Raw genomic sequence first — 12,362 nt, forward strand, 5'->3', positions numbered from 1 at the left:
CCTTTAACAGCCGCTGTTTGAAAAATTCCATTTTGGAAATTTTTACCAACAGTTGATAGCTGTTTCAATATTTTTAATTATTTAAAAAAAAATTACTCCTACTAGAATATATTATTTTTTAATATATAAAATTATTTAAATTATTTTTAAATACTACTCCCTCCGTCCCAATAGAGTTATCCACTTTACCTTTATCACACAGTTTAAAAAAAGCAATTATTGTTTGTGGATTTTGTGAAATTTTCTTTACTTTTCTTATCATACCCCTAATTAATATAGGGCACACTTGCAATTTACTTTCAATTTATTCATTAGTGAATTTTAAATAGGGATAATATAGAAAAACTAAGTGTAAAAGTTAGTTAATTTTTGAAAATGGACAAGAATTTTGAGATGAAAAAATTTCTCAAAGTGGACAACTCTATTGGAACGGAGGAAGTATAATTATTTATAAACTATATAAAATTATTTTATTTATATTAAAATAACTATAATTTAATAATGTTTTAAAATAAATCATAAATTTATAAAAAAATATTTAAATAAGTTTAAATTGAATGTTACTTTCTATAAATAAGTTTAAATTCATTTATTGTATACAGAAAATGACCAATATGAATAAATTTGTGGCTATGTGATAATGCAAACAATGACTTAATTTACTATTTAAAAAAAAAACAAATATGGAGTGGTTATGTTGATGAGGCAAGCTCAGCATTACTTTTGCTCTATGTCAAAGGCAGTTTTTTCTCAAAAATAATTTATAAATATTTAGGTGTATAAGGATAAACATTAAGCTTAATATTTAATTAATTCCTTACTATCGATTTTATTGGGTGTAGTATTTGTTTAAATCTACTGATCTGAACATAAAAATTAACTAATCGAGCTTTCCATTGGACGAACTATCCAATCTTGGTAATAAATACATGATGTCAACTTATTATTTATATTATTTTATATGATTGAAATTCAACAATTTTTAAATTATTACTCGAGAGTAATTTATTTTATTGTTCTATTTTTCATAAATTGTTTTTTTTTACCAAAACAAATATATATTTATAAAAAATCAATTTGAAATTTTTACAAACGCTAATCGAATGAGAATAATAAGATGAAAATAGAAAGTCCAATCTGCATCAAATGTAATATTAGGATAGAAATAATTGGACTTTGTTTTTCATTAATACTACTTTTAAATAAAACACCTATTTTAACCGGTAAATGAATTTAGCTACTGGAAACAGTACCAATGATCAAAGAAAGCTGATAATAATTGTTTTAATCAGAAAATTATTCAAAATTTCTGATTATAAGAGAAATTAGTATATGCTAAAATTATAAAAATACGCTAAAATTTATAATTTCTTTAGTAATTGTCCCTTCTACATAGTAATAAATAAAAATTATTTATATTCAAAGAGATTCTATAAGAGCACAATTATACAAGACAAAATCAAAAAAAGATTTGAACTAAAAATAATGAAGAACAATTGTTGTGTGCTGCTCAGCACGTCGATTAAAAAACCTATATTATACAGAATTGCAAATACAGATTTGTTTAAATTGTGTTATATGCTAGAGAATGCCAGGTTGTTTTGACAAAAGCATATCATTAGATTTGGCTAAAAATACATGTGGCGCCTCCTGAATGCAACCAACTTTATCATATGTCTTACTCTAAAACCACATCACAACTAACTAACACTAATTAAAAAAGGTATGTAACATAATCATAATCTAGGTCATGTAATTAAAAAATAAAAATTTACATAAATCCAATAAACTAAGAAAAAAAATGTTAAAGCTGATGTATCAACGATTAAAAAAATGGGGGTCTACTATTAAAACATATGAACTTTCTAGATCTATCATTTCAGCATATGAACTTTTCTTTCTTCTAAATTAATATTTGATTTTTTTTAAAATGTATATCAAACAAGTATTTTAGTCACTTTCGGACATCGGTGTGACAAAAGGCAAAATAAGCCATTTTTTTCTATGTTCCGGTATCATATTTAAAAATAATAGTGTATGCATAGTACGTAAAATTAATATTTAAAAATATATCAACAATATAAAATTTATTTTTTTAGTAGTTCGGTTCGGTGATTTTTTTCTTTTAAGCGCTTGCTTAATAATACCTTTTAAAATTTAAGATATTAATTTAAATAGTCAAAATGTATTTATCTATCATAAATTTTGGCTTGTTTTCATACATACCATGTTATTATCTCTCCAACCTTTGCTAAATATACCATCGATTAGTTTGAAGATGACATAGCGGATGCTATACGTTCGAGTGTATAAAATAATTCCTCCTTGGCATCTATACTATCACACCACAATAGCTTCAAACAAATTGTGGGTATATTTGGCAAATGTCGAAAAAAGATAGATACCATAAGAAATACTAGAATTTGCAGCAAACATTTCTGCTGCTAATAGTGCTAAAATTGTTACTATTAATATACAGCAACAACAAAAATTTGTGGCATGTTGCTGCTAATAAAACGCTGCCCTAAGTAATTGGTAACAAAATTTACTGTAAAATACTGCTATAACTTAACTAATGGCAGCAACTTTCGAAATTAATGCTGCAAAATATTTTTTAGCAGCAAAAAAAAAAAATTAGCTGCAAAAGAATTTGTTGCCAAATACAGAATTCCTTGTTGCTAGAATATATAAAAAAAACTAAAAATAATGATATATTTGGCGAACATTATCGAAACTGTGAATAGATAAATACATTTTGCCTTTAATGAGATATAAGTCTAGGCAGTAAAAGTAGCAAATTCATAAAAATTGAGACATCAATGATCAATATTTTTTTCTAGAAAATACAAAACAATGAAAACACATAGTTTAGTGAGATTTGGTGAGATGTAACAAAGATTATAGATATGGTGTAATTTCAAATATAGCTATAATGTATTCATCAAGCTCCTTGAGGGGATTTGTATTGCAAATAAGTCTCCATCAAGATTTGCTTGACTTAGCGTGCAGAGCTGGATTCCAATTCTTTACTTCTCCACGTCACCATTTATTATATTCATATGAGTAATTCATATTCACTTCTCTCTTTTAATTTAAACCAATCCTCTCTCTCCCTAGACCTTCATCAAATTTCAATATCCAACAAATAAAATTAATCTTAGAAACTAATTAAAACCCTAGTAAGAAATGGAGGGTCTTATTCCTTTTGTGTACAGAGCTATAATGCAATACAAGAATGGAAACGAGGGACCGATCGGGTCGTGGCTGAACGAGTCGCCTTCCGCTTCTTACATGCGCCTTCCGACGGGCGATTCAGGGCGGTTTCAGCTGACTTCTGATCATATTCTTCTTTTCGGGTCCGGTCATGGCTTCTCTACCGCCACTTCTTTCCCGTCATCGGACAATAACTCTTCTTCTAGTACTCAAATTCTTGTATCTACCGGTGCTCAATCTCCACTTTGTCGCTTGACTCCTCGCCGTGTAGCTGCATGAATCGGTCATGATCATGATCTCAGACAGTAAGTTTAGTTATTTGCTGTTGTGCTATGTCGTTTGTTTCAGTTTGGATATGGTAATAAGCTTGTGGAAAACCAAAGGGTAAGGCCACAAGCTTTTATGGTATTTTCTATTTTAGTATGTACGAAGAAGAAAGAAGAAATAATCAAGAAAAACATGTAAGAAAAACCAAAGGGAAATCTCATGTTTTTTTATGTTTCTATTACGTATCTTAAAGTGATCAAATTATTGTATAGAAGATTAAATCTGTGTAAATACTTGTGTTGTGATGTTGTAGAAATTTAAAGGTTTATGTTTTCTGTTTCTTGTCCAAAACAACAGTAATACTATATATTTTATGTTTCTTGGCCAAAGGGTCTTGTGCTAAATTTGTAGCAATTAATTGGTCTGTTTTTCTTTTAATTTTTTTTCCTCCAGTTTTAGGCGGTTTTCTTTTTGATTATGTTCACCGGAAATTCTTATCTTTCCCCAATCTATTTATCGTTAATAAATTCAAATGATTTAGATGTTAGAAAACAAAAAGTTAGCGGTCATGTTCACTAACTTTCGGTGTAGGTTAACTCATATTCAAATTTGGGGATGAAAAATTTCAAAGGTACCGAACTATACACTTTTAACACAACGTTATTCATGTTTTATTTGTAATATTTTGATAACCTAATTAATATTTCATATATGAGCTCATTCCAGCTTTTCATGTAATCTTACATATCAAAAGTTATATGTATCGACTTTTTCATAAAAAATAATAATTTAATATAGAATGAGAAAATCTCTATCTATAGTATAAAAGTGAACCCAAGGGTTCAAATTACTCAAATATCTTCCTTCTTACTAATAATTTCAGTAAAGCCAATATACTATAGTAATGCTTTTTGCCCTTTTTCGTAAATTCACGCCAACTATGTTAAGAGAAGCCATATTTTTCTATTTAATTACAATAAAACTAACGTGTTGTCTTTACATGCATAATACAATTACTATAAGAGCCATTCTTCTCTTTATTATACTAAGAAGAGATACATGTATCTATAAGCTAGCTCCATTTGTCAGCTGAAATTGCATCAGAAAGATAAAATCGGTACAAAAAACAATTTAAATATTTATCTAAAACATCAATTGGTTCCTTTATTTTGTTCCATTCTCAATTTGAGCACTCATATTTCTCTCCTTTACAAGAAAAACAAGAGTTAAAGGAAACATCAATTTCCATTAAATTATTAGATGCGATATTTTTGTCTTGCTACAAAATTCCAACGTCACAATTCCTTTTAGTAAAAATGTATTAAATGATCCTATTTTGCTTCTCATTCAGCCATTTAATATTTTATTCATCACAATTATGATCATAATATCATTTTTGAACTGAATGTCTCTATTAACAAATATAACGTGACATCACATAAATTTTAAAACTTGTGGGTAAAATCATAATTTAGTGAAAATTGAAAAAATAGAAAAATTAAATTAAAAAAATTTATACTATTAATTTTTACTAAATTGATAAATTTATCTATGTACACAAATAATCAACTAAAAATCAGTTATATAAAATATTAATTATCTCCATTCTTTTGTTTACTATTTTTATTAAATTATAATTTTGCATTTCCCATAAATTTTTACATTAATTTCTTACCGTATTTATTCCAAACTTAGAGCATAAAAATATAAAAAAAGCTATCTAAAATTTTAGAGCAATATTAGGGCCATTTTTATACTTTTCTACTGAAAACAAAATCCTGCATCATCAGCATAGAAGATAAATTCTTGATAGCTTAATTTTGGGTGTGCAAAAAATAATTTAATCAAGATAGGAAATTTGTGTATAAAGTTTAACTTCAAATTAAAGTTGATAAATGACGAAACAAATGTGAAGACATTTTTAGAAAAAAATAAATTAAATAATATTTTTTTAAAAAAAATGTAAAATATATTTACATGTTATAAAAAATATAATTATATGCCACAAATAAATGAAAGTAAAAGATTGTATTACAAAAAATTACTTTAGCGTGAAAGTCTACATATTACGTCAATAATTTTTATTTTATGAGAGCAAATCAAACATTAAAAACAAAATGAATAAACCTTTAAATTAAGAGTCCAATTAATTATTGCAAATTTTGCCTTAATATTAATTAGTAATTTAGCTTCTTCCTTTTTAGTACTTATCATTATTATTATGGTATTTAGAGGTGAGCATCGGTCGATTCGGTTTAGTTCAATTAGAATTTTCGGTTTTTTAGGTTTTCGGTTTGGAAAATTTCCAAACTGAACAGAACCGAACTTTTAATTTGGAGGTTAAAAAACTGAACCGAACCAAACCAAAAAATTCGGTTCGGTACGGTTCGGTTAAAACCGAATTTCACTATTTTTTATTTTTTAAATTTTTTTTATATTAAAATTAATTGAAATATTAAATAATTAGAGTGTAATAAATTTCCATATATGTTTAAATAACAATAATGAACTCATATATCAACAATTATTAAGATATAAAGACAAAAAACATTTAAATATAAGTGTATATATATATATATATTATTTTTAATATATATATATATATATATATATATATATATTATATTAAAGTTCGGTTAATTCAATTTTTGGTCGGTTCGGCTTTTAAAACACTGAAATTAAACCGAACACCAAACTTTACCTAAAGTAGAAACCGAACCAAACCCTTTCACCGAAACACCGAACCGAACAACAAAGTTTGATTCGGTTTGGTTCAATTTTTCGATTTGGTTCGGTTCTTCCTCACCCCTAATGGCATTTAATGCATTTCACGGATTAGTACTTTTATATCATAATACAAATTTTAATATTAAAATCAAATAGGTGACGTGTATATACTTAGTTTTGCATATTGAAACGATCATAATTATTTCTAAATAGTTAAAAATATTAAATGTTTTGTTCTTGAATTTAATTCTAAATTTAAATTTAAACTTAATTAATTCTGAAGCGAAGCGAAGGTTATTTTACTAGTAACCTTATATTTTTAAAAGATATTAGTTGAACTATCAAAATATTATAAAAAAACGTTAATAACCGTTTGTTAAAAGTGTATAATCCAGTGACCATATTTTTTTTAACCCTCAAATTTAAGATTTTAATATTTGAATACAGATACTAGAGTATATTAAGTTTTGGTATTGCCTATCACCGGAAATACACATATTAATCTTTTTAAGGCTATTGGCAAAACAAATCCTAACTTTTCATTTTTTTTGCGATTTAAGCACAACGTTTAAAACTTTACGAAATAAATTCTAACCTCTCCAATTTTTGCATTTTGTAGCCCAAACCCATTATTTGCTTATGTGGCAGTCATATTATTGATATATTAAATCCCAACGTTTTAAAATTTTGCAAATAAAATTCCAACGTTTCGGATTTTTGTAAATTGTAGCCTAAAAAGATAACATAATGGCTGAAATTAGAAACTGAGCTACAATTTGCAAGTTGTTGGGCTAGAGAATTGGCTACATGGCCATGATGACATGGAACATAGCGCCATTGATGACGTAGAGGCGGCATGCCGACTGGAATAGGTCAGGAAAATTACAGAAAATATATACACCCAAATACATGGCTAACAGTTCAAACGGGGAGAGGTTGTGAGCCCGAATGAGCCCGAAAACATGAAAACAAGTAACGGATTTTGGATCAAATATCTGGGAAGATGAGGAGTAGGGGATCATGGCGCCAAAAAGACAGTGGCAGCGCCACATCAGAGTGGCGGACTCGCCACAACTCCGGGGGTCTGCATGGGTTTAAATTTCGATTAAAAACACGTGCAAAAACGATAAAACATACAGTTAAGTCGCTAGAATTCAAATATAATCAAAGTAACATGTAAATCCAATCAAAAATATCCTAAAACATGAATTTAGGAGTGAAATTAAAAAGCAACCATGGACAATCATGGCAATTTATCAAGAATATTAAAAAGGTTAAACATGCATTTTAATGAATAAAAATCAAAATAAATGCATATATGACAGTAATTAAGAGAATAGAGACTGATTAGGATCCTCAGAGGCGCCTTTTTGAGTGTTGGGGTCATTTTTTGAGATCTAGACATAAAATTTAATGTAGATCGTTGTGCAGTAGTCTGTTCTTGAATGATTGAAGCCTATGAGCTTGGTTTGATTCAAATGGTGGCTGGAACTTTTGTGTGTGTGTGACCGGAAGTATTTGGCTACGACAGTACCAATTAGGGTTTGTGTGTCATTTCTCTTAAGGATGTTTAACTATACTATTTATAGAGGCTAGCTAGGGTTAGGGTTTACTTAGAGTTATGTTAGATTACAACTCTATTTTCATGTTAATTAACTATTAATTTCGGCATTATTAGTATGTGCCATGAAAAGGGTGGCAAAATGTCATTTTGATTCTTGAAAGTGTCAAAAAGGGCTTCCAGGGCCATTGAGTTTAGGTTTTGGGTAATTTAGTCCATCAGACCTACATAGTGACCCATAAACTTCTAAGGCATTATAATTAGTCTAATTTCTTAGACTTTTATCATAATTCCTTTGGAAGTTTAGCGATTATTTGCGAGAATTACGCTTCACTCCTTCAAGTTAAGCGGTGCGCATCGATTGATTCCACTTGAATTATAATAAGTGTATCACTAGCTCATCACACAGATGGGTGTCTTTGGAACTTCATCGAACGCTTCAGTCCCTTATAGCTTTTCTAGTTGTCCTAAAGAAAGGTGTCTACGCAAGGACAAGAGCTTTGTGTTCACAAACTCGGATCTTTCGTGCCGATGCACGACATCTTATGCATCCATAAGCGAGTGGGACGTCCATTCGGTATAAAAGGTATTTCATAACTTAGTTAGATAGCGACTCTATTTTTAACCATTAGGGTTTCCATAAGCCTGAGCAAAGCGGGGCCCAAAAAAATCCATCGGTCACAAGAATCCTACTCAAACTATATCAACTACCATTGTAATGCCCCGTGTTTCTCCGACTTGTTCCGATGATATTTTCGATGTGTTTTGGTTTGGTATTTGGTGGTTTGGCTCCTTAAAAGCATGGTTTTGTTTGCATGACCTTTGGTGTGTTGTTTTGATTAGGTTCTGAGCTTTAGCGAATAAGTGTTAATATGTTTTCCAGATCTCGCATGCTTTAGTAAAACGTCCATATCTCCCAATTGCACTGTTGGATCGGGTCGCCGTTCGGATATGTTGTTCCTAAGAGAATTTGCTAAAAACTGGTCGGTTAAGATTGTTTTTGGACTTGTCACGGGCGTTACACAAGCATGTCATTGGCGTGACATGTGTCACGAGCGTGACAAGCCTGGGCGCTGCTCACTCGTTTTTTTTCTATTTAAAGTCCCCTATTTCGACCTAAATCAGTTTTTATCATTTTAAAACCCCTAACACGGCTGAGGCATTACTTTTACTCAATTCCACACCTCTCCCCTGGATCTTTTATCTTTGGTAAGCGTTTTTAACATTCTAATCATGGTTTAATTGTTGATTTATGATTGTTGTGTTCATGTGTTCAATAGCTATTGTATTTTGATGATTGTAGGCTTGTTATAGTCTAATAATTTCTGGGTTTGTGATTCCATTGGCTTTCAAGAGGTATGTGTTTCCTTTGTGTTTTGCGTAGGAATTGCTTGTTTATTGCTTTGGATTTATACATTGGGTGTTGTGGCTTATAAATTCTAATTTGCTATGTTTTAAAATCTGGAAATTTATGTTAGGATTTGGTTTTATCTTGTTGATATTAATTGTACCTTGGGTGATGCGTATCGATGGCTAGGTGTTAGTGCAATTCGATAATTTTACTATGTCATGATCTAATTGTTGATTTTGGTTTGTTTAAGTGGCTGGAAATAATAGACCTAGGGGTGTTCTTATATATTAAAATTGTTATTTTAGGTGTTCATTTGTTTGATGGTTTAACGGTTGGTTTTCGGGCTTGTTTTGCTTATGTTTGGATTGGTTTAGATGGGTTGAATGCCTAGGTATGTTAGTGGCTGCCTAGAGATGTTTTAGAGCTTTTTTGCTGATTTAAATATGTTGGCTTTGTTTTAGATTGTTTGGAAATCGATTGGTGGATTGGTGTATAAGTTATGTTAGATTTTGCTATGATTTTATTGGTTAATTAAATTGTATTTTCAGATCTGAGTTTGGGTGTTTAAAAGTAATTAAAATCATATTTGATTTTATTTAAGGTGTCATTTTTAAGCGATGTATACTTTGGGTGAAACTTGCCAAGTGTTGGCAAGTTATGTGGCTTATTGCTTTTAAGGTTGGCATTGTTAAGCTATGGATTGAGTTCTTATTTTAATGACTTTGGTTTTATTTAAGGATTGGTTTTAAATTCTGGTTTTTATTTTGGCTTATGGTTGGGTCGGGTTAGACTTGTGTCGCCCGACCGTGCGCTATAATGCAGTTAAGACTAACACACTATACTTTGGGAAACTCTTTGGGTTAAAAGAACTATTTAAGTTATGAAAAAGACTTCGGTTTTGTTTTTAAATATAAGAACTCATCTAAGCTAACTTGCCTAAATTGCTTAAAGTTAATGGTATGAATTCTTTGTTTTGTTTGGTACATGGATGTTTATCTTACTTGAGTTGTACTTTGTTTGTGTTCACGATGCTAGTACTTTGTGGTGTATAATATTTTTAGAGTTAGGGGTTTTATGGATTTTAACTTGTATCTTATTTTTAGACCCGTCGTCTGCTCGTACTTCGGAGTCTACACAAAGTTAGCTGCTTGCCAAGATTATCACGTCGATACACAAGTAGTGAATTTATAGTGTTATTTGCCGCTTTATTAAGTACTGTAAGTTATTTTAGTATATCAACTGTTTACGAATTGTTTTAAATGATTATAGATCTGAATTGAAACGAGCTACTCGTTAGGCTTGTGTCGAGACTGTGTGCTCCGGTAAGTACTTTGGAATTGGCTGACCAATGTCTGACTTACCTTCAAAATCGATGAGAACTTGTTTCTATCTACTTTGAATTATACTTTGGATTATATTTTGGGATTTCATTTCAATATATACTCCATAATCAAGATATATGTATATTAGTATAAAAGGATTTGTTTTAAGTGTTTTAATCTTAATAAATGTAAATAGCATTATGAACTCATCTCAGTATATCTGAGCCCGTTGTTTTTTCCAATTTTTCAGGTTTATGATTTGAAAGATTGGTCGACTTCGATTCTTTACTTTTCTCGGAGGTCTTTATGCTAGTCAACTGTTTTACTTCTTAGACCGTAATAGAACTAGTTTAGTGTTTGATTGTTATACTTTGAATTGTCGTATTTGTACGACTGTTTTTATAATTTTGGCAAGTTACATTGGATTATATTATATGGGGCATGTTTCGTAGTTTCAAATTGTTATCAAATGATTATATTAGAATTGAGATGTAAACTACTAGACTTAGGCTGAAGTCTCGATTGCACCCGAGCAGTGGTTTTCTTGCAGGTTTATATTGATTGTATGTTACCGCGAGACTTGTTAGGGATTTTGGTACGAACATTACCCATATCCTAGCATCGGTCGCGATACATGAAATTGGGTCCTGACAACCATATAAGAGTCTTAATCCTACTCGGATATAGGAATCCTAGTTCTACCTTGAAATTGAGCCGTGACAACCATATAAGAGTCTTAGTCCTATTCGGATATAAGAATCCCAGTTCTACCTAAACATTACTAGGTATTTGCCCTACCCTACTATTATAAAAGAAGCATGAGGCATGCCTAACAACACATTATTACCAATACTCAACAAGCTCTTAAGCTATTAATGCGGCAATTTACTGACTTAAGTATCAGAGTGCTCACCAGACAACCAACATCCGATCACTATTCTAACCTTTATTTTGCAGGTTAACCTGTCCTGAATACATACTCTGTATCAATTACTAAACTTTAATTTCATTTCAAAAGAGGGTTTTTGGACAAATTTCTTACGTTGAAGACGAATTTTGTCTCGTTACGATCGTTTTTTGCTTGCATTTTTCTGAAAACATGGCACGTTGATATAAATTCAATTTAGCGAAGAATTTTTCAGCCAAATTATGCTTACATGTCCAGTTTTTAAACAAAATAAAAATAAAATATGATTGCCACCTACGTATTTTCTATTGAAAACCCTCCCTTCAAAATGTTTAGTAACCAAACCAAAATTAAATTAAATTTTAGTAATCAAATTAAAATAAAATAAAAATGAAATATTTTCACAATTACTATGTTTTTGAACATATTTGCTAAGAATACTCCGAATTTGGAAAATTAATCTTTTACTCTTTTTTTATAAATTTACTCTAAAAATTTATGAAAATTCCCCCTTTTCTAGAAGCTGTTTGAAACTGTTTTATAAATGGATCAAAAATGTGAATTTTTGAAACCTTTTAAAACTGTATTGAAAATAGTTTTTTTAAATCGGTTTCAAATATTTTTTTAGAAATCGTTTGAATTCCCATTAAAAACTGTTTTTGAAACGGTTTATAAGACAGCTCAAATTGTGTTTTTTTAAAAACTGTGTGAAACCCCATTAGAAACTGTATTCGAAACGGTTTATAAAATAGTTTCAAATTATATTTTTTATAAATCATTTTGAAACTGATTGAAACTACAAAGTAAAAAAGTAAAATTTTTGAATTTGAGGCACGACTAAAAACATTCAATTTTTGAATTAAATTTTGCAAATATTTTTATTTTTAGATAACTTTGCAAATATCTCATTAAAATTGGTCATCAAAATAAAAAAAATACAATAATTTGAATATCGAATCAATTATACCCTACCAGATGCTCTTGATCCATTTCTTGAGGGCATTATTAGTGTTG

The 12,362-nt window shown here is 29.7% G+C and overlaps 1 protein-coding gene across 1 annotated transcript; it reads left to right on the forward strand.

Moving 5' to 3' along the window:
- The first annotated feature begins 3,080 nt into the window (after nucleotides 1-3,080).
- On the forward strand, nucleotides 3,081-3,761 carry LOC126687669 (uncharacterized). Its single transcript, XM_050382228.2, has one exon. It carries the CDS (start codon nucleotides 3,187-3,189, stop codon nucleotides 3,490-3,492), a length of 306 nt encoding a protein of 101 aa, XP_050238185.1. The 5' UTR covers nucleotides 3,081-3,186; the 3' UTR covers nucleotides 3,493-3,761.
- The last annotated feature ends 8,601 nt before the right edge of the window (nucleotides 3,762-12,362 follow it).

The sequence above is a fragment of the Mercurialis annua genome, linkage group LG1-X, assembly GCF_937616625.2.
Source record: "Mercurialis annua linkage group LG1-X, ddMerAnnu1.2, whole genome shotgun sequence".
Taxonomy (NCBI): Eukaryota; Viridiplantae; Streptophyta; class Magnoliopsida; order Malpighiales; family Euphorbiaceae; genus Mercurialis; species Mercurialis annua.

What these genes read in the sequence shown, in the direction of transcription:
- LOC126687669 (XM_050382228.2), top strand. Translation starts at nt 3,187, where the DNA reads ATGGAGGGTCTTATTCCTTTTGTGTACAGAGCTATAATGCAATACAAG.